The 23,897-nt window shown below is 43.4% G+C and overlaps 1 protein-coding gene across 4 annotated transcripts in view; it reads right to left on the reverse strand.

Moving 5' to 3' along the window:
- Positions 1-23,897, reverse strand: part of TLE5 (TLE family member 5, transcriptional modulator) — a 78,847-nt gene that overhangs the window by 37,682 nt on the left and 17,268 nt on the right. For all 4 annotated transcript variants that reach the window (XM_068234086.1, XM_068234085.1, XM_068234084.1 and 1 more), the window contains exon 3: positions 12,805-12,868. In XM_068234086.1, the coding sequence (XP_068090187.1) occupies positions 12,805-12,868 (64 nt within the window). The remainder of the gene's footprint in view (positions 1-12,804; positions 12,869-23,897) is intronic.

Genomic DNA, 23,897 nt, shown 5'->3' on the forward strand with positions numbered 1-23,897 from the left:
CTCTGCTAACAGCAGAGGAGGAAGTAAGGTGATGACAGCCGGGTGCTCACCAAAACTAGCCGGTTGGAGCACCCGGCTAAAAGGGCCTGGGGAGAACACTGGCATTGCTGGACTCATGCTTGAAGCTATGTCCAGAACTGATGCAACTTGGGGGACAGAGGAGGCACAGATAGAGACAGCGTGGGCACAGAGAGAGACACAGGAGACACAGAGGGGCCACAGAGAGAAACAGAGCGGGCACAGAGACACAAAGGAGGCAAGAGAGAGACCCAGAGGAGGCATGAAGAGGCAAAGGGGGCACAAAGAGACGGGGACAGAGGGGGAACAGACAGGCACAAAGGGGGGGAACAAAGCTTGATTTGAAGGAAATCGTGAATCGAAATCGTAATTTTGGACAGAAATCGCTCAATTCAATTTTTACCTAAAATCGTTCAGGCCTATTTGCATGTACAGATTGTAAAGGGTGATCTAATCCTTTATCAGTCATAAAAATACATAAAGATTCATGAAGTTTATTAACAAACACAATTAAAAGATAAAAACAAATAATTGTTAAGTCTTTGGCCTCCCGTCCATGAAAAAAAAAACTCAGTGCTGATGCTACAATCCTTAGAAGCAAGTAAACTAAAAATGTTAGTGTAATCCTCAATCAGATCCATGCACCAGCGGGAATGCGTAAAAATGTACGCAATGCGGCCCGCCAACCCAAAGGTCGGCAAAAACTAAACCAGCTGACGGAGGGGGACCAGAGCAGCAGTAAGTGACTACGAGGGCACAGGATGGCTGCATGGGGCTGGTAGAAGCCCCAGGTAAGTGAAACTTTTTTTTTTTTTGCCTGATAACTCCTTTAAAGCAAACACGAACTGGCAAAAAAAAAAAAAGTGAAATACTTGCCTAAAAAGAGGGAAGCCTCCTATTTCCTCCACTCATCATGCCTGCAAAGACGCCACACTTTTCAGGAAGTGGGACACATCTTCAAGAACATATTCGACAAACTTTTGTCAGATACATTTAAAGAGAACCCGAGGTGGGAATTACTTTTACTATTGGGGCACAGAGGCTGGTTGTGCGCACTAAGACCAGCCTCTGTTGCCCCATCGTGTGTCTCCATGTCCCCCCTGCTCGCCGCTATACCCCCCGCATTGCTGGCGACACGCAGCGTGTCGCCAGCTCAATGTTTACCTTGCGCTGTCAGTCAGCGCTGCTCCCCTGCCTCCTCCGCATCGGCGCACCCGCCCGTGTCCCTTCCCTCCCGCTGATAGGAGGGAAGTGACGCGGCGGGTGGCGCCGATGCGGAGGAGGCGGGGGAGCGGCGCTGACTGACAGCGCAAGGTAAACATTGAGCTGGCGACACAGCCAGCAATGTGGGGGGTATAGCGGCGAGCAGGGGGGACATGGAGGCACACGATGGGGCAACAGAGGCTGGTCTTAGTGCGCACAACCAGCCTCTGTGCCCCAATAGTAAAAGTAATTCCCACCTCGGGTTCTCTTTAAAGTAGTTCAGCAGCAGTGGGGTGCTAATCGTGTAAGGGCAGGGCTCCCCTGGCATAAGTACTGGTAAAATTGGTTGTGCTGGCTGCACACTGCAAATTTACTAGCCTTTTGTGCATCAGGCCCATGGATGCATAAAACTCCCATAAGCGCTTTGAGTCCTATGGGAGAAAAGCGCTATAGAAATGTTATTGTTAAAGGCACTATGGCAAAAAATTGTAAAATAAAAAATGTGTGCAAAGATAGACAAATAAGAAGTACATTTTTTTCTAGCATAAAATGAGCCATAAATTACTTTTCTCTTATGTTGCTGTCACTTACAGTAGGCAGTAGAAATCTGACAGAAGCGACAGGTTTTGGACTAGTCCATCTCTTCATAGGGGATTCTCAGGGATTTATTTTCAAAAGCACTTAGTTAATGGCTGTTGCTCTGTCCAACTGCCAAAAAATTGTGTAGCAAGCAGGGAAGCTAGCCAACATCATTGTTTAAATCTTTTTTTAGGGAATATCTTTATAAAGAATAAAAGCCTTGCTGAGAATCCCCTATGAAGAGATGGAGTAGTCCAAAACCTGTCACTTCTGTCAGATTTCTACTACCCACTGTAAGGGCTGGTGCACACCAGAGAGGCTTTTTTAAAACACTTGCAGGGGGAAAACCGCTTGGCTAATGAAAGTGAACAGTATGGTGCACATCAGAGCGGCTCGTTTTTTTCCACAAACGCAAACTCGGGGGCTGCAGCACTTTTTAGATTCCTGAGGCGTTTCTGCCTCAATGTTAAAGTATAGAAAAGTGGAAAACAGCACTGAAAAACGCTAGATCAGAGCGGTTTTCCAGGCGGTTTTGTTACAGAAGCTGTTCAGTAACAGCATTACTGTAACAATATTTATAATCTGCTACACAAAAACACTGCAAAAAACGGTAGGCATGAAACCCTCTATACATGCCTAGAATCGCTCTGAAAATCTTCTTCAAAAACCTCTAGCGGTTTGCAGATCTGCTAGAGGTTTTTGTTGTGCACTGGGCCTAATGCCGGGCATACACGGCTCGACAATGCACTGGTATCGAGCCAGCAGCTCGATGCTGGCGCGCCCGTGCGGATGGATTCCCGCTCGTCCCCGCGGGCACTTGCTTATCTTCCGCTCGATTACCACTATTGTCCGCCCGCGGGGATCGAGCCGGGAATCGTTCCACGCGGTGATCGGACATGTCGGAAATTATCAATCAAGCCATCAGCGGCTCGATTGATAAGAATCTGCGGCGTGTATCCCCAGCATTAGTGACAGCAACATAGGAGAAAAGCAATTTATGGCTCATTTTACTCTGAAAAAACGTACCTCTTATTTGTCTATGTTTGCACATATTTTAAATTTTACAATTTTTCGCCATAGTGCCCCTTTAACAGTGGTATATCATATACAAATGATAGACAACATAACTAGAGAATTCTAAAGTAGGGTACAGGCCCAGGAGGAACGCTGTATATGTGAATACATGATTATTATAGGGAGTTGTAGCATCCAAAAATAAAAAAACTTGCCTAAAAATATTAGTGCTTTAAATATATATGTAAACCATTTTTTTTTTCTAAATGGGCTCCTATATTTCCCTTTTTTTACCGGCGTGTCTTGCTGAACTGTGCAGTGCCAACAGGATTGTGGGGGGAAAAAAAAAAAAAGACAGAAGTGATGTCACTTCTGCCATCACAGAAAAACAGTAAAGATGGAAACCAGCAGAAATGTTTTTCAGATCATTAATGTAGAAATTAATGTAGTTCAGCTTCATTATGATAGCTCATGCAGCTAGCTCCTGCACCCAACACGTGTGTTCTACTGTAAAGTACACCTGCAACTTACTTCACTATCAAATAATTCAACAAAATGGCTTATGCTTACTGCATAGTTTAAGACACGCTTATTTCTTCAGCGGCAGCAGTCAGTGTCCAGATATTTGCATTTAGCAATCTGTCTAACAACTCGAGTGCTACAGTGCGTAGTAAAGCTCACCAGCTCTATGAACCCAACTGCTCTCTCTGAACAGTGCTGTTCCCAAGAGGCACCAATTTACTGGTTTACTTATGCTGGGTACACACTATGAGATTTTCTGGTCGATTTACTGTCAGATCCATTATTTCCAACATGTTCGATTTGCTTTTCGATCGTTTTCCAAGCATTTTCCGATCGATTTCCTATTAAAGTGCATGGAAATCGATCGGAAAATGATCGAAAAGCAAATCGGACATGTTGGAAATAATCGATCTGACAGGAAATCGACCAGAAAATCTCATAGTGTGTACCCAGCATTACTGTCAGGATCTCTCCTGGAGCATGTTCTGTCGGTTGCAGTGGAACTGCAACCGGGCAGTTGACTTATCTGCTTGCATTCAGTTGCTCAGTTTGGGACTTGCAGTCAAGACTAAGGAATTTAGGTCAAAGCAAAATGGCATGATGTTTAAGATCAGGGATTTCATAACCTGTCAGAGTAACTATGTGGTTTACATGATGTGGTGTGAGTGTGGATACCAATATGTGAGACGGACCACACGCCCACTAAGGAAAATAATTAATGAACATGTATATAAAATCATGAAAGGACACGATAACCATAGTATATCCTCCCATTTCAAACAAAAGCATCATTGTAATCCAACAGAAATGAAATTCTGTGGAATTGAAAAACTGAACCCCAATTGGAGGGGGAGTCAAACTCCATGAGATTAGTAAGGCTGAAACTAGGTGGATATATAACCTACAAACACTGAAACTGATATAAACTGCTTTTTAACTAATGATTGATTCACACTGGAGGGGGTAAAATATTGCATCATATATCACATGAGTATGGATGCAGAGTATAGGGTTTTACACAATTGATGTTATAATAGGGCCCACACTTAGGGATATATAAGGACCCACACTTATAGATAGTATATGCATAGCTCTGAATGCATTGTTTTTGTATGCACTTTATATTGCACAACGGTGTGTGTTTAGTAGTTTAAGTAGAGATGTAGATAAGTTTATAGGCACTGGTTCTAAGGTACATTTTGATTGGGTGAACTACCTAATTCATATGTGGTTTATATAATTGCTGGTATGGTTATTTTTGACTTGTTTAACCACTTGAGGACCTAGGGCTTTCTACCCCTTAAGCACCGGCCACTTTTTTTCCATTCAGACCACTGCAGCTTTCACGGTTTATTGCTCGCTCATACAACCTACAACCTAAATTAATTTTGGCTCCTTTTCTTGTCACTAATAAAGCTTTCTTTTGGTGCTATTTGATTGCTCCTGCGATTTTTACTTTTTATTATATTCATCAAAAAAGACATGAATTTTGGCAAAAAAATGATTTTTTTAACTTTCTGTGCTGACATTTTTCAAATAAAGTAAAATTTCTGTATACATGCAGCGCGAAAAATGTGGACAAACATGTTTTTAATAAAAAAAAAAACCATTCAGTGTATATTTATTGGTTTGGGTAAAAGTTATAGCGTTTACAAACTATGGTGCAAAAAGTGAATTTTCCCATTTTCAAGCATCTATGACTTTTCTGACCCCCTGTCATGTTTCATGAGGGGCTAGAATTCCAGGATAGTATAAATACCCCCCAAATGACCCCATTTTGGAAAGAAGACATCCCAAAGTATTCACTGAGAGGCATAGTGAGTTCATAGAAGATATTATTTTTTGTCACAAGTAAGCGGAAAATGACACTTTGTGAAAAAAAAAAAAAGTTTCCATTTCTTCTAACTTGCGACAAAAAAAAATGAAATCTGCCACGGACTCACCATGCCCCTCTCTGAATACCTTGAAGGGTCTACTTTCCAAAATGGGGTCATTTGTGGGGTGTGTTTACTGTCCTGACATTTTGGGGGTGCTAAATTGTAAGCACCCCTGTAAAGCCTAAAGGTGCTCATTGGACTTTGGACCCCTTAGTGCAGTTAGGCTGCAAAAAAGTGCCACACATGTGGTATTGCCATACTCAGGAGAAGTAGTATAATGTGTTTTGGGGTGTATTTTTACACATACCCATGCTGGGTGGGAGAAATATCTCTGTAAATGACAATTTGTTAATTTTTTTTTACACACAATTGTCCATTTACAGAGATCCTTCTCCCACTTAGCATGGGTATGTGTAATAATACACCCCAAAGCACATTATACTACTTCTCGGTACGGCGATACCACATGTGTGGCACTTTTTTGCACCCTAACTGCGCTAAAGGGCCCAAAGTCCAATGAGTACCTTTAGGATTTCACAGGTCATTTTGAGAAATTTCGTTTCGAGACTACTCCTCACGGTTTAGGGCCCCTAAAATGCCAGGGCAGTATAGGAACCCCACAAATGACCCCATTTTAGAAAGAAGACACCCCAAGGTATTCCGTTAGGAGTATGGTGAGTTCATAGAAGATTTTATTTTTTGTCACAAGTTAGCGGAAAATGACACTTTGTGAAAAAATACAATTAAAATCAATTTCCGCTAACTTGTGACAAAAAAAAAAATCTTCTATGAACTCGCCATACTACTAACGGAATACCTTGGGGTGTCTTCTTTCTAAAATGGGGTCATTTGTGGGGTCCCTATACTGCCCTGGCATTTTAGGGGCCCTAAACCGTGAGGAGTAGTCTTGAAACGAAATTTCTCAAAATGACCTGTGAAATCCTAAAGGTACTCATTGGACTTTGGGCCCTTTAGCGCAGTTAGGGTGCAAAAAAGTGCCACACATGTGGTATCGCCGTACTCGGGAGAAGTAGTACAATGTGTTTTGGGGTGTATTTTTACACATACCCATGCTGGGTGGGAGAAACACCTCTGTAAATGACAATCTTTTGATTTTTTTACACACAATTGTCCATTTACAGCGGTATTTCTCCCACCCAGCATGGGTATGTGTAAAAATACACCCCAAAACACATTGTACTACTTCTCCCGAGTACGGCGATACCACATGTGTGGCACTTTTTTGCACCCCAACTGCGCTAAAGGGCCCAAAGTCCAATGAGTACCTTTAGGATTTCACAGGTCATTTTTGTTTCAAGACTACTCCTCACGGTTTAGGGCCCCTAAAATGCCAGGGCAGTATAGGAACCCCACTAATGACCCCATTTTAGAAAGAAGACACCCCAAGGTATTCCGTTAGGAGTATGGTGAGTTCATAGAAGTTTTTATTTTTTTGTCACAAGTTAGCGGAAATTGATTTTAATTGTTTTTTTTCACAAAGTGTCATTTTCCGCTAACTTGTGACAAAAAATAAAATCTTCTATGAACTCACCATACTCCTAACGGAATACGTTTGGGTGTCTTCTTTCTAGAATGGGGTCATTTGTGGGGTTCCTATACTGCCCTGGCATTTTAGGGGCCCTAAACCGTGAGGAGTAGTCTTGAAACAAAAATGACCTGTGAAATCCTAAAGGTACTCATTGGATTTTGGGCCCCTTAGCGCAGTTAGGCTGCAAAAAAGTGCCAATCATGTGGTATCGCCGTACTCGGGAGATGTAGTATAATGTGTTTTGGGGTGTATTTTTACACATACCCATGCTGGGTGGGAGAAATACCTCTGTAAATGACAATTGTTTGATTTTTTTTTTACACACAATTGTCCATTTACAGAGAGATTTCTCCCACCCAGCATGGGTATGTGTAAAAATACACCCCAAAACACATAATACTTCTCCTGAGTACGGCGATACCACATGTGTGACACTTTTTTGCAGCCTAGGTGCGCTAAGGGGCCCAACGTCCTAATCACAGGTCATTTTGAGGCATTTGTTTTCTAGACTACTCCTCACGGTTTAGGGCCCCTAAAATGCCAGGGCAGTATAGGAACCCCACAAGTGACCCCATTTTAGAAAGAAGACACCCCAAGGTATTCCGTTAGTAGTATGGCGAGTATCAATTTCCGCTAACTTGACAAAAAATAAAATCTTCTATGAACTCGTCATACACCTAATAGAATACATTGGGGTGTCTTTTTTCTAAAATGGGGTCCGTTTCTGGGGTTCCTATACCGCCCTGGCATTTTACGGGCCCAAAACCGTGAGTAGTCTGGAAACCAAATGTCTCAAAATGACTGTTCAGGGGTATAAGCATCTGCAAATTTTGATGACAGGTGGTCTATGAGGGGGCGGATTTTGTGGAACCGGTCATATGCAGGGTGGCCTTTTAGATGACAGGTTGTATTGGGCCTGATCTGATGGATAGGAGTGCTAGGGGGTGACAGGAGGTGATTGATGGGTGTCTCAAGGTGTGATTAGAGGGGGGAATAGATGCAAGCAATGCACTGGCGAGGTGATCAGGGCTGGGGCCTGAGGGCATTATGAGGGTGTGGGCGGGTGATTGAGTGCCCTAGGGGCAGATAGGGGTCTAATCTGATAGGTAGCAGTGACAGGGGGTGATTGATGGGTAATTAGTGGGTGTTTAGGGTAGAGAACAGATATAAACACTGCCCTTGGGAGGTGATCTGACGTCGGATCTGCGGGCGAACTATTGGTGTGGGTGGGTGATCAGATTGCCCGCAAGGGGCAGGTTAGGGGCTGATTGATGAGTGGCAGTGACAGGGGGTGATTGATGGGTGGCAGTGCCAGGAGGTGATTGATGGGTGGCAGTGACAGGGGGTGATTGATGGGTGATTGACAGGTGATCAGTGGGTTATTACAGGGAAGAACAGATGTAACTAATGTACTGGCGAATTGATAAGGGGGGGTCTGAGGGCAATCTGAGCGTGTAGGCCGGTGATTGGGTGCCCGCAAGGGGCAGATTAGGGTCTGATCTGATGGGTAACAGTGACAGGTGGTGATAGGGGGTGATTGATGGGTAATTAGTGGGTGTTTAGAGGAGAGAATAGATGTAAACACTGCGTTTGGGTGGTGATCTGATGTCGGATCTGCGGGCGATCTATTGGTGTGGGTGGGTGATCAGATTGCCCGCAAGGGGCAGGTTAGGGGCTGATTGATGGGTGGCAGTGACAGGGGGTGATTGATGGGTGATTGACAGGTGATCAGGGGGGATAGATGCATACAGTACACAGGGGTGGGGGTCTGGGGAGAATCTGAGGGGTGGGGGGGTGATCAGGAGGGGGCAGTGGGCAGGGGGGGGGAGATAAAAAAAAATAGCGTTGACAGATAGTGACAGGGAGTGATTGATGGGTGATTAGGGGGGTGATTGGGTGCAAACAGGGGTCTGGGGGGTGGGGGTCTGAGGGGTGCTGTGGGCGATCTGGGGCAGGGAGAAATCAGTGTGCTTGGGTGCAGACTAGGGTGGCTGCAGCCTGCCCTGGTGGTCCCTCGGACACTGGGACCACCAGGGCAGGAGGCAGCCTGTATAATACACTTTGTAAACATTACAAAGTGTATTATACACTTTGTATGCGGCGATCGCGGGGTTAACATCCCGCCGGCGCTTCCGTATAGCCGGCGGGATGTTGCGGCGGGCGAGCGGTGACAGGCGCCGGCGGAGGATCGCGTCACGGATGACGCGATCGCTCCGCCCATGCCCTTAAAAGGACCGCCGCCTCTGTGGGTGAGCCGGTCCTTCAGGGCTCCACTTCCCGGGCCGCCTCTGTGCGTTAGGCGGTCGGGAAGTGGTTAAGAGTAACTAAAGTAATGGTACAATTAAATTAGTACGGTATGGAGGTGTGGATAATATCACATATTCTGCTTATTATGCATGTAATCAAGTATTTGTACTATTAATACATTTTTATAGATATATGTATTCTTTCACTCTTTATTATACTATGGGTAGTGTTGAACTGATTAGGGATATTGGATAGTGTGAAAGCAGCAGGATGGAGTAACCTTACTAATCAATGTGGAAAGTAATTAATCTAAATATAACAGTTGACAGGGATGTAGGAGTGTTGTATGTTATGGTAGGTTAGTGGAGATGTAATTGAAATGGCTACATGGGGTGGGGGTTGGGACGGGGTTTTTATTTTCCATAGGCTGTAACACCATCGCGCTGCGAAGGGCAGATGTGGCATGCGGAACTAATGTGAGTTTGCGTTGCTGTCCGGGGGGACGGAAACGTGATGTCATTTAGGGAAGTACGCCTGGAACGCAAGCTAAGTAGATATGTATGGTCACGATGACGTGTATCATGTACAATTGGGCGCGTCAACTGGTGACCAATAGGAGTCGACGGGAAGTGCCGGTAGCCCATAGGAGATAACGGAAAGTGACGTAGATAGGGTCCTACGGCCATTATGACGGCGAGACGTGCTCGGTAATGCGGGGCGTGGATATGGTAATGATCTACACCTTATAGGCTTGGTGTGTGATATGACCTTTAGCCCCTGATGAGTCATTGAATGATGTAACCGGTAGGGTGGAGCCATGGCCGATACACCAAGCGGGACATGCGGAATGGGGATGCAGGGCGCTGCAATCCACCTGACCCAGAGAAGGTAATATGTACGCTGTTCTTATGTTATTTCATGTACGGGCATTACTGATTTTAATGTTTTATTAAATTTAGGGTTTTACACATGATCATTCCTGTTTTGAGTTTCCTAGTTCATGTCCTAAGCCAATAACCTCTGGTGACAACACTGTGCTAAGCATCTAGCAGTTTGGGGGACTTGATATGAAGCCTGCTTAGACCTGCTCCTGGTGAGCAGGGATAACGCGAGGGAGTGAGAGTGCCTGAAGTAGGTGATGTTAGGCCCCTGGTGTCCTATATACACTGCTTTTCGACTGAGTGTATCGCAAAAAGGGTGCTAATCTCCATTGTTGTAATCAGACTAGCTCAGGATTGCACGATTACCATTCAGCTGTGTGGGAATTTGCATATCTTTATCCATTGGCTGATGTTCACAAAGGGTTACATCCCATTCCAGACCCCGCCAGACAGAGTACAGCTCCCTGAGTTGTTGGTCTTTTGTTTGTCTTGTTACTCAGCCTGAGGCTTGGTGTGGCGTCGCACTAAGCAGCCATTGTGTCATTTTTGGCGGTATCGGAAGCCCAGAGCAGCGGTTGCTCTAGGCAATCTCGCTCCTTTGTTCATTACTCCTGTGACAACTTGTGTAGCCTCTTCCATCACCCAGCTACATATCCTTGTTGTCTGGTGGTACTCTGGCTTTCTTGCCCTCAGCTGCTATACCTTGCAACATAAAGGCCTGGGTGTAACCTAAGTCAGGTAGGTGTTGCTCTTAACCTCCTGTTCAAGCGAGGACGTGCCACATAGGGCGAAGAAGGTGGTGGTAAATTGGGGCATAGCAGCTGAAAAGAAAGCAGGAGATCTGCCAGGCATTACACTTACACTTGGGAAGACAGCTTCCATCCTAGTCAATCGAATTTTGAGTGTACATTTATGGTTTGTTCAGAGAAGCAGGGGGTTGCTGATGATGCAGGTGGTTTGGCAGCACTGGTCACTACTGAACAGTTTGGCTACTCTAAGTATGCAGTCTATTGGATGCTCTAGAAGTGAACCTTACTTATGTTAAGATTTTTCAAATTGTTTATTTCACCTGCAGAAAGCAGAAACATAGACGTGCCTGACAGTATCTATGCAGATCTTGCAAAGTTCCTTAGAGTTTTGAAATCCTAGCACTCCCAAAAGCAAAGGTTATTTTACTGGATAGTCATCCAGAAGACATAAGAATTTCCCCATTGGTCTACTCACAGCCATTTAGGACAGTTTTACTTTTTAGAGTGCAGGTGGTTTAGGAACCCTGTAGTAGTTCCAAATATATGAATCCACCACTCTATCCTGAAATAAGTGTTTACTGAATGAACGGTTGCTGTTTCTTTTGCTATAAAACTTTTTGGTTTCTGCTGAATAGTGCGTTGAAATTAACCCATAGCAAGGTTGTATTTGCAGCTCTGCTCAGCATCTCCACCCCAAGAAGAGCACGCAGTACACAGAGCAGACAGCATGACTAATCAGAAGGGAGATTAAGGGCACTAAGCACCAGTACACAAAACACAGTATGACACTGGGGGGGGGGGGGGGGCAGGGGTTAGGGGGAGCGCCATTGCTTACCTATAGGGGGCTGCTCCTGTAACCCTCTGTGGAAGTATCCATCACCATCCACAGCTGGCCACACTGTGTAGCACGCTCTTGGCCGCAATTAAGTGTCGCTCAAAGGATCAAGTTCAATCCTGATGGGTGACATTAGACCAACAAGTGGTGTGTAAATGTAGCTTTAGTAGAGGGATTGGGCAGAACTACACATCTATCTGAGCTGTGTAAAAACAGTGCAGGAGATCTAGGCTCAGTCAGCGTCACCAGAGGCTGTAATATAAATTATGGCTATAGTGCCGCTTAGTGAGTAATTTGGGTGCTGTCAAAAGACAAGAGCACAAATTACTACAAAAACAATGCAATTCGGACGTCAGCAATAGCAGGAAGCCAAATTACATCTTTCACCCACTATCCATGGTGGCCTGGAGGAGTAATAGTAATTTGCACCTCCAGAACTTGTGCAGGAGCAGGGTGAGTGGTTTATCAGATTTAGCCTGCGCCCAAATCTGCCGGCCGCTGAATGACAGGTATGCCATCTAACCAACCAATAGTGGAATTTCAACAATTTTCAGCCGCCTGATCCAGGAAGGGGAAATCATTTACAGGGTAAGAAACAGAAGTATGTACTTCAAGGTAAAATTACTGTTGCTGCTTCAGGATATAGTCGTGGATTCACTACAGGGTTTCTTTTAAATAAATAGAAAGAGAAAGCCGGCAGTCATGCAGCCCCAGGTGTGATTTACAAGTACTCATGTGAGGTGATAATAACTTTACAGAAGAAGTGAATAGGTGATATTATTATTTAGAATTTATATAGCGCCGACATATTACGCAGCGCTGTGATATGCACTGGAGTTCCACTTTAAATGTTTTAGCTACTTATAATACCTCAACCAAAGCTGTACATAGACATTACATTATACTAGCATAACCCAACTGTTTAGGGTCAGACTGGGCACCAATCTCATGTCTGTAGAGGCATCCCCCAAGCTCCTGGCACAATTGCTCTCAGGAATGGGGTTACAGATAGATAGGAATTCATTCTTATAGCTACTTTTTCTACCAAGACAGTTCAAAGCTGAGGATGAGGCTTGCTTTTCATTGCAGACATGCATGCTCATAGTTTAGTGACTGGCTGCTCTATCCCTAGGGTGTCTGACTACTCTTGCACATCTGTGCCAGGGCATTAGAGGACCTCAATGAGAGATGCTTTGATAAATGAGTGCGGAAATGACAAGGGTAAAAGGGAAAGGATAGTAATGTATATAAAATAATCTTTCACATTGCACAGATTAAAAGTGATAACCTTCCTGCAGAAGGACTTCACAGTCTTTTTCTTAGCACTTACCATGACATAGTGTCGCTGCATCTCCGACTTCTCGCTGGCCAGCTTATCACATTCCAATTTAAGACTAAAAAAAAACAAAACACAAATTCTGCTAAAAGATGGTTGTACAAATGCATTGCTATACTATTATGCAGCCTGCATCAGTGTTATGATTTTAACATTGCTAAGCTATGACTAAGGACCAGTCAGGTCCAAAACATGTCAGCTATGTGTGATTCGGTGCTGTGACTGGATACGTCCGTTCATAAATGACCTTGGCATTGTGTGGACCTCCTACATTTTTTTCTACAACTGTATTAACATTACTAAGCAACTTTTATTGCACCAGATTTGCTATTTCACACATAAATCTGCACATTTCCGGTCCATTCCATTCCTGTCAGTTTTCGATCAGTATTATCGCACCAGAAATGTACACCTTTTATGTGTGAAGACAGCCATAGAAACGCATACAAAACTGATGCAAACTGGAAAAAACTGACAGGACATAACACCTTTTTATGTGTGAACCAAGCCTAAAGTAGTGGATTCTAGAGGATTTGCGATGCAAGACAGGCCTAAAACATCTGAAGAATAAAAGATCAAAAGAGGTGGTCCTTATGTGCAACTGCCCAAGACATGCAGCAGGAGAGCATAAAACAAGCTGCACTGTGACGTGAAAGCCCAAGTTGAGCGTCTCCATTTTTTTCTATTACGATAGCATTGATTAGCAATGCACTCTGCTTTGTGTATTTTTGCAATAAATATTTTAAAATTACCCGACTGGTCGGCTCCTGTTGAAACATTTCCTGTTAAAACAGCAGAGCAGCTTTCAGGGCCCTTTCCCACTAGCTGCATTTGTGTTTTGAAAAATGTTCTCCCACTCACTTGAATGAGAATCATTTGGCTGCGATTCAGAAAACTTTTGGCATGATTCTCATTCAAGTGAATAGAAATGCATTTTTAAAAACGCCAACACAATGGAAACACAATGGAAATGTAACGCAAGCGCAGTTAGTGGAAAAGGGACTTAACTGCGGACCAGACTACTCCCCCATCCCATCATAAACCACATTAGGTTGTCAGCGAGTGGGCACCAGTCAACCACTGTCAGCAGAGATCACTTGATGCCTTCCACCTCTTCCTTCTACTGGTGAGAGATTAAATGTTTGTTGCCAACATTACACCTAAGTAGAGTCTCAGTCAAAACAACGGTCAGCCGCATCCCTGGTCACAAAGAGTGAATTTCTCACCAGCAGAGGGAGGAGGTGGGTGGGGGGGATGGTTGTGTGTAGAGTGGTGAGACCTTTTCACTAGGTAGGGAACCCCTACTCTCCTGTCAGCTGAAAGCTTTTGTAAATAGAGTCTAGATCACACGACTGACCTTTACAAAATTAAATTTCTCTGGAACAACTGCATCAAATATGAAAATTGTGGAAGTAATGGTACAGTCTCCTATTCACCCTTACTAACAAGGACAAATCTGAAAGGGTGCTCTACAGCTGTAGACATCTCATGTCAAGTAATTATCGGTGTGGAAATTATTAAAACTCCTCCAGTGCATCTCAGAGTCAGAGTGGAAAAACCCACCAAGTCTGACAGGTGGAGTCTTTGTCCAATACATGAGCTCTTTTTCATAACACACATAGGGCCATATGAAAGTCACTTTTTCACCTGAGTTTTCTCCTAGGAGATGATTTTTCATTTTCGATTTAAAATCATTTTCCAACACTTTTCAACTAAAAAAGTACCAAAAAGTTGGTGAAAGTACCATCTAAATTATTTTGAGTATTTTCTTGCTTTCTAGTGGCTTAAAAGGCATTTTATTGACAGGTTTAAAATTATCACCTAGGAGAAAACTCAGGTGAAAAAGTGAATTGCATATGGGCCATAGGCCTATCTGACCAGTTAGATGTCTTTAGTGTTTGATAGGACAATACATTTACACTGATACTGCAATTAGCCTGTGTGCAGACCGTTCCTTGGATTGACAGGCCCATAGGGAAACATGGACACTGGACTGAATGCGAGTTGTCCGTTTAGTTATAACGGACTGTGAGTGGACCCATATGCAAATTTTTGCATGCTCTGGAATCCTACATGCGAAAAAAAAACCCACAAGAATGCAAATTTTAAAACGCATGTGCAAACTGCACGTTTTCTGCCAAAAAAACTATAAGGCCTGGAACCCACTAAAATCAGCAAACGCGAAACGCTACCGCTAGCGTTTTGTCTGAGCGGTTTGCAAGCGGATTAATGCGCATTTACGTCGCGTTTTGCAACATTGTATTTTTTTGCTCAGCGGTTGCGTAGCGTTTTGATCCTGATTGGTCCTGTGAATTATTTTTCATTTTGTTACAGTGTGCTGAACCGCAAAACGCTAGCAAAACCGTTCAGTTTAGGTTTTGCTGAGTGTTTCCGCTAGCGTTTCAATACTTTACATTGAAGCGCTAACGCTCCCAAAATGCTGCAGGTCCTGCGTTTGCGTTTCTGGGAAACGCAAACGCTCCTGTGGAAGTTGCCCCATCCATTAACATTAGCCCAGCGTTTTGGCAAAGTGCTAGCGTATCGCAGCGCTGCCAAAAGCGCTCCTGTGGGTTCCAGCCCTAGGAGTGTGGAAACTCTGGCCTGGCAAAAAGGGAATTTTTTTTTTTTATTATTTTTTTTTTACATGACATTGTGTTTGAATCTTTTATTATGCTCAAAATGTATACTACATGATATTGTGTCTGAATATTTTATTATACTCAAAATGTATACTAGACGCATGCTTAAAGGAATACTTAAGTCAAAATAAAAAAAAGATTTTTACTCACCTGGGGCATCCCTCAGCCCCCTGAAGCTGTATGGTGCCCTTGCAGCCTGGCTCCGACCCTCCTGTCCCTGCCGGAGGCTACTTCCGGGTCTGGCGACAGCCGCCGACAGGCTGGGAACGCAAGTGATTCTCCGCGTTCCCAGCCGCTATTTCACCCTCTATGCTGCTATAGCGTATATGTTATACGCTATAGCAGCATAGAGGGTGATATAGCGGCTGGGAACGCGGAGAATCACTCACGTTCCCAGCCTGTCGGCGGCTGTCGCCGAACCCGGAAGTAGCCGCCGGCAGGGACAGGAGGATCGGAGCCAGGCTGCGAGGGCACCATACAGCTTCAGGGGGCTGAGGGATGCCCCAGGTGAGTAAAAATCATTTTTTTATTTTGACTTAAGTATTCCTTTAACACATTTTGGTAAGTTACAAGCAACAACCACTTTTTGCACATAAATACAGTAGAAATTGAATGCCAGGGAGGCTAAAGGTGGTCAAACACGATACAATAAAATGATCCGATTTTACAGCAATTCGATAAAAACCGATCGTATCTCAAAAACATCGAAAGCTTTTTTTTCATTCGATTGAAATATCTGATCGGATTTTCAGGGTTTTTTCGATTTAAATCAATCCAGAATGCCAGATATTTCTCTTCAATTTCTACTAAAGATTGTATGGTGTGTGTTGGATTGTCAATTTATTAAATATACACACCCTAGCAATTTTCTCAGAGTTTCCAATCATTTTTATCATAATTGAGGAAAATTTGAACATAGGTGTGTGGTAGATTGTAACATTTCAAAAATTTGACTTATCAGTCAGAAAAATTGATTGCAATTCTTAAATTGAAGAGATAGTTAATAAAATTGTATGGTGTGTGGCCACCTTAAGACTTTTTTTTTTCTTTTAAAGAAAATGAATTTGACTGCGGCAGTTTTACGGAGAAGTTATCATAATGAAGGTGTTCATTTGCTTTCAATTAGCGCATCTTGTTTCAATCTGCACTCAGGGAGACCTGTATTTGTAAAAAACAAAAACACAAAAAACAACTTGTATTCAAATATGTCTACTCTTCAAGTGGATCCGAGATGAACTTTTACTCATTGCATAATTGTGTTCCTTTCCTATTGTTTATAGGGCATTCCTCAGCCAAATACTTTTTTGTTTTAATACTCCCAATTCCCTATAAACTAAACAAGCCTTGTCCACAGCTTTTCAGAGTGCCTTGGCATTTTCAGACAGTAGCAAGGGCTTATGGGAGCTCAGTCTGGGCAGGAGGAGGGGGAGGTATTACTAGCCAGAGATTTCAGAGGCAGAGGGAGGAGAAGAATTCGGTTTTTTTCTCACAGGCTGAGTGCTGAAGATGCAGAGAAGCTTGCCTGTGTGTAAGCTTTCCAAACAACATGGCTGCTGTCATTGTATCACAGGAAGAAATAATCATATTCTATTGAAGCGGTTTGCAGCTAAATTTGCTGTGTAAACTATCTAAACTTTAGGTAAGAGAGATATATATATATATATATATATATATATATATATATATATATATATATATATATATATATATATATATATATATATACACACACACATATATATATACACATATATATACATATACACATATACACACACACATATATATATATATATATATATATATATATGTAAGTTACTTGTTATAGTTAGTTTTTCATCTCGGATCCGCTTTAAGGTAGCCACTAACGGTCCAATTTCTAGCGAAAAATCGGTTGAGCGATCAGTAATTCTGATCGGATTGGTTGTAAATCTCCATTGATGGGCACAATGGATTACAAATGATTATAAAAACAGTCATCAAACCAAAATTTGGATTTTGTCGATTGTGATAGATAGGAAGCAAAGATTGGTTCGTTGATGGTGTAGTGAACGATTATTCTTTCGATCAGAATTTCTGATCGCTTGAACGATTTTTCACTAGAGACTGGACCGTTAGTGGCCACCATTAGGTTCTCAATAGTGGCAGGGAAAGAAAAAAAAATTGACTGCACACACACTCAATCATTGTTGCAATAAAAGGAGCGACCCCCAACAAATTGTGACAAATAAACGATGGCGGAACACACTTGAATTCAACGACGGCAAAATGACAGTCTGCCAATCTGATCTTTACCATAAACATGTGAAGTAGGACCTAGAAATGCATAATTACCCACAGGTACGTAGTTTGAACAGAGTGATTGTTATCATTTGTAACGAATGGCTAGCAACAATTATTCGTTTTAGGTGAAGGCGGTCGAGTGTGTGTACTGAGTTTTAGATATTATTGCATGTAGCATCTGTTAGATGTGATACTGCTCCAAGCATGACCATAATAGAGATTCATGAGGATAGCCAAAATCAGTTTTGTATGGGTGTGTCAGAATGACATTCTTTCTTCTGCCCTTTAAACAGTGCTGTATTATAGACCAGTAGTGCTAATGGTCACATGCCAGATATCAAAACAATCCTAAGGAGTGTCAGGGCCTAAAACTATCTTAGAATTGAAACCAAAGGACTGGGCATGCACTGTATAAAAAGCCAAAAAACTAAATCAAACTCTGCCTGCAGCCAGAACTTCAAAGACAAACTTGAATATAATGTATTACCGATGTTGTTCCTATAAGAATGCAAATATGACATGACAGACAGGACACAGAAGAGTTACATTGTGCTTTTCTCCTGGCTGACTCAAAGCGCCAGAGCTGCAGCCACTAGGGCATGCTCTAAAGCATGAGTCCCCAACCTGGGGGCCGTGGCCCCCTGGGGGTCCTTGGGCAGATTTCTGGGGGGCTGCGGCTTCTCCCTCTCCCCCCGCGGCCGCCGCTCCTGTTACCTTATGAGCGGGCGTCCGCTTCCTTCCTTATATTCCTCCAGCCGCGGCTCTCCTCTTCGCAGCATGTCGTATTACAGCAGCGCTTCCTGCACGGCTGCTGTAAGGAGCCAAGGGAGCTGGGACAGCGGTTCCCATAGTAACGGTGATGCGTATCGCCGCTACAGGAAGCCGCTACCCCACCTCCTTCCCTCCTTACAGCAGCCGCGCAGGAAGCGCTGCTGTAATACGACATGCTGCGAAGAGGAGAGCCGAGGCTGGAGGAATATAAGTAAGGAAGCGTATGCCCGCTCATAAGGTAACAGGAGTGGCGGCCGCGGGGGGGGGGGGGGGGGGGATGGTAGGGCACCTCTGCTAGCTACACTGGGACAGCTATACTGGGGTAACTACTGGGCTAACTGTACTGGCTACACTGGGCTAACTGTACTAGGTATACTGGGCTAACTGTACTTGCTATACTGGGCTAACTATACTTGCTATACTGGGCTAACTGTACTTGCTATACTGGGCTAACTGTACTTGCTATACTGGGCTAACTGTACTTGCTATACTGGGCTAACTGTACTTGCTATACTGGGCTAACTGTACTTGCTATACTGGGCTAACTGTACTTGCTATACTGGGCTAACTGTACTTGCTATACTGGGCTAACTGTACTTGCTATACTGGGCTAACTGTACTTGCTATATTGTGGTAACTGTACTTGCTATACTGTGGTAACTGTACTAGCTATAGTGTGGTAACTGTACTTGCTATACTGGGGTAACTGTACTAACTATACTGGGGTAACTATACTAACTATATTGGGGTAACTATACTACCTAACTAACTATACTGAGGCAACTATAGTCCTTATACAGGGGCAACTGTGTGTGTGTGTGGGGGGGGGGGGGTAGGGCACCTCTGCTAGCTACACTGGGACAGCTATACTGGGGTAACTACTGGGCTAACTGTACTGGCTACACTGGGCTAACTGTACTAGGTATACTGGGCTAACTGTACTTGCTATACTGGGCTAACTATACTTGCTATACTGGGCTAACTGTACTTGCTATACTGGGCTAACTGTACTTGCTATACTGGGCTAACTGTACTTGCTATACTGGGCTAACTGTACTTGCTATACTGGGCTAACTGTACTTGCTATACTGGGCTAACTGTACTTGCTATATTGTGGTAACTGTACTTGCTATACTGTGGTAACTGTACTAGCTATAGTGTGGTAACTGTACTTGCTATACTGGGGTAACTGTACTAACTATACTGGGGTAACTATACTAACTATATTGGGGTAACTATACTAACTATATTGGGGTAACTATACTACCTAACTAACTATACTGAGGCAACTATAGTCCTTATACAGGGGCAACTGTGTTAGCAACCTATACTGGGGGCAACTATACCTAGATACCTACTTACCTATATACTACACTCAAAATCAGGGAAAAGAGGGGGGGCTTCCGCCGCCACTAACCACGCCCCCCTCCCCCCGGGGGGCCCCAGAGAAAAGTTTGGTCGGGATAGTGAGCCCTGGGCTTAAAAAGGTTGGGGACCCCTGCTCTAAAGGCAGTAGCAGTGTTAGGGAGTCTTCCCCAAGGTCTTAATACTACAATAATACATAACTGATGGTGTTCCTAAAAGAGTGGACAGCAAACACTTGCAGTACAAAATCTCTGCATATACAGTGGAGGAAATAATTATTTGACCCCTCACTGATTTTGTAAGTTTGTCCAATGACAAAGAAATGAAAAGTCTCAGAACAGTATCATTTCAATGGTAGGTTTATTTTAACAGTGGCAGATAGCACATCAAAAGGAAAATCGAAAAAATAACCTTAAATAAAAGATAGCAACTGATTTGCATTTCATTGAGTGAAATAAGTTTTTGAACCCCTACCAACCATTAAGAGTTCTGGCTCCCACAGAGTGGTTAGACACTTCTACTCAATTAGTCACCCTCATTAAGGACACCTGTCTTAACTAGTCACCTGTATAAAGACACCTGTCCACAGAATCAATCAATCAAGCAGATTCCAAACTCTCCAACATGGGAAAGACCAAAGAGCTGTCCAAGGATGTCAGAGACAAAATTGTAGACCTGCACAAGGCTGCAATGGGCTACAAAACCATTAGCAAGAAGCTGGGAGAGAAGGTGACAACTGTTGGTGCGATTGTTCGAAAATGGAAGGAGCACAAAATGACCATCAATCGACCTCGCTCTGGGGCTCCACGCAAGATCTCACCTCGTGGGGTGTCAATGGTTCTGAGAAAGGTGAAAAAGCATCCTAGAACTACACGGGAGGAGTTAGTGAATGACCTCAAATTAGCAGGGACCACAGTCACCAAGAAAACCATTGGAAACACATTACACCGCAATGGATTAAAATCCTGCAGGGCTCGCAAGGTCCCCCTGCTCAAGAAGGCCCGTCTGAAGTTTGCCAATGAACAGCTGAATGATTCTGTGAGTGACTGGGAGAAGGTGCTGTGGTCTGATGAGACCAAAATAGAGCTCTTTGGCATTAACTCAACTCGCTGTGTTTTGAGGAAGAAAAATGCTGCCTATGACCCCCAAAACACCGTCCCCACCGTCAAGCATGGAGGTGGAAACATTTTGCTTTGGGGGTGTTTTTCTGCTAAGGGCACAGGACAACTTAATCGCATTAACGGGAAAATGGACGGAGCCATGTATCGTGAAATCCTGAACGACAACCTCCTTCCCTCTGCCAGGAAACTGAAAATGGGTCGTGGATGGGTGTTCCAGCACGACAATGACCCAAAACATACAGCAAAGGCAACAAAGGAGTGGCTCAAGAAGAAGCACATTAAGGTCATGGAGTGGCCTAGTCAGTCTCCGGACCTTAATCCAATAGAAAACCTATGGTGGGAGCTCAAGCTCAGAGTTGCACAGAGACGGCCTCGAAACCTTAGGGATTTAGAGATGATCTGCAAAGAGGAGTGGACCAACATTCCTCCTAAAATGTGTGCAAACTTGGTCATCAATTACAAGAAACGTTTGACCTCTGTGCTTGCAAACAAGGGTTTTTCCACTAAGTATTAAGTCTTTTATTGTTAGAGGGATCAAAAACTTATTTCACTCAATGAAATGCAAATCAGTTGCTATCTTTTATTTAAGGTTATTTTTTCTATTTTCCTTTTGATGTGCTATCTGCCACTGTTAAAATAAACCTACCATTGAAATGATACTGTTCTGAGACTTTTCATTTCTTTGTCAATGGACAAACTTACAAAATCAGTGAGGGGTCAAATAATTATTTCCTCCACTGTACCCCTACTTTGTCATCACAAATCCAGTTAAAAAGTATGGCTGCTGCATCCAAGTGCAGCAGCCATACTTTTTAAGGAAATTTCAGTTTTATTTACTGGAATTACTGTGGAATAAGGAAGCACATATGAACTTGACTGTGTGATGAGTAAATACCGTATTTTTCAGAATATAAGATGTACCTACAGTAGGTTGAGGGGGGGGGGGGGGGGATACTATACCTGGTGCCATCCATGTTCCAGGAGCGTCTTGTAGATGTTCTCCCCAAATAAAGAATTGTCCTTTCGTGTCCCCTTCTGACTCAGAGGCATGTGTGTCCCACTGTGTCCTCCTTTGCCCCCTCCTGGCCCCATCTCCTTCCCCCCCCCTTGTGTCCTCTTCTAATCCCACTGTCCACTCCTGCCCCCCCCCCCCCGCAAGGTCTTCTCTGCTCTCCTGTGTAAATATAATTAGCGGCAGAGTAGCTCACCTCGGCTGCGATTGTAGTGGTGATCAGCAGACCTCAACTTTTTTGTGGCTCCTCCTAGCAAATGCTTCTGCTGATCGCATCATTGATAGAAGCTTACTAGGGGAAGCCGCGCAGAAAAGGTGATGTCTGTTGCTCGCCGCTAGATTCCCTACTGAGGTGAGCTGCTGTGCCGCTAATTCTTTTTACACAGGGAACCGGAGGAGACGTTGCAGGGGCCAGAAAACCACACAGGAGGACAAGGCATGGAGTCCCTGACATTGTGGAGGTTCAACGTTCGTATTGGCAAGCGATTATAAGTCAGGGATTCCCGGTCTTCGGAATATAAGGTGCAGGGACTTTTTCCTTCCCATTGTTTAGGGAGAAAAAGTGTGTCTTATATTCTGAAAAATAAGGCGTTTCTCCAGCAACATTAATTGACATCTATGTCACTATGCTGAAATCCAAAGTGCTTTACCTAAATTCATAGTCATATGTCCATCATAGTCTAAGACCAATTTTTAATTCTTTTAGAGGGGGTGGTGTCCAGTTAACTTTTAAGATGTGTGAGGAAACAGGAGTGCCCAGAGGAATCCCACACAAACTCCAAAGCACTTCAAGGCAAGAGTGCTCTCCACTACAATCACCTATCTTTATTACAAGTTTTCAATCTATGCTGAAATTTTGATCCTCAGATTTTAGCATTAGGCTGAGGTGACACTAGCTGCTGTCATTTGCCCTTTGCCAAGAGAATGCTGGGAAAAATACAATGAATTTCTATGACAGCAGTGAAATTGAATTTCAACTGGCATTGCGTCACATATGGTGGATGCCACATACAACAATCTCCTGTCACTTTTCCCTGGCCTGCTCGCATGAAGATTTTTCATCATGTCCGATCATACATTTGTTCCATCCACAGCTTCATATTGGTCAAAAGTGAATACAAGAGATATATTAGGAGCAAAAAGAGAAAGTGCAAAAGATTGAATTAAAACTATTGAATTGGTTGGAAAATGGATGTTTAGAATCAGAAACTTTATTTCGCCAAGCATAACAGGGTTACGCCTGGAACTGGGTTTGGCACAATACATAGCTCCATGGAAGGACAAGTTGCAAGACTCAGAATCAAGCAGTGGAAACAACAAAAACACATCAATTACATTTACATTGCTCATTATACCTAACAAAACAACCTGTATACAGTTCCAGTTTGACAAGGGATAGAGTTACACTTTCAGTGTGATCGACTGATTGATTTGTCATTTTCACGTGGCACCCTTGGGGTGGGAGGCCAGCATTAAGTATTCTGCAGCCTCGCACCAGTTATATTTCGATTTTACTTCAAATTTACCCAGTATGCCTTATGTAGCAAGCAAGCAGAGATGGTCAATGAGTTGCAAGTACTTTCAACTTGCATTCATATTTCAAGCAAAGTGCAAGTAGCTTCCTGTTGATTTTGTTTGATCCAGTTTCAAGCTGCATAGAATTTACATGAAATTTGAATGCAAGTCAAAATTATTTGCCTTTCAATGACCATCTCTGCCACTAAGTTAATATAATCCTGAACACAAGTGTAGACAGACCTTTGACTTTCTACAGGTACATACATGAAAGTTTTACTTCAATAAAAACTCAGATTAAAGTCAGAAAGTGACCTGAACTCAAAGCTCAGGGAGGTGACCAGGAATATAGAGCTCCACTGTGGAGAGAGAAGAACCTTC

Source organism: Hyperolius riggenbachi, chromosome 1, assembly GCF_040937935.1.
Source record: "Hyperolius riggenbachi isolate aHypRig1 chromosome 1, aHypRig1.pri, whole genome shotgun sequence".
NCBI classification, from domain to species: domain Eukaryota; kingdom Metazoa; phylum Chordata; class Amphibia; order Anura; family Hyperoliidae; genus Hyperolius; species Hyperolius riggenbachi.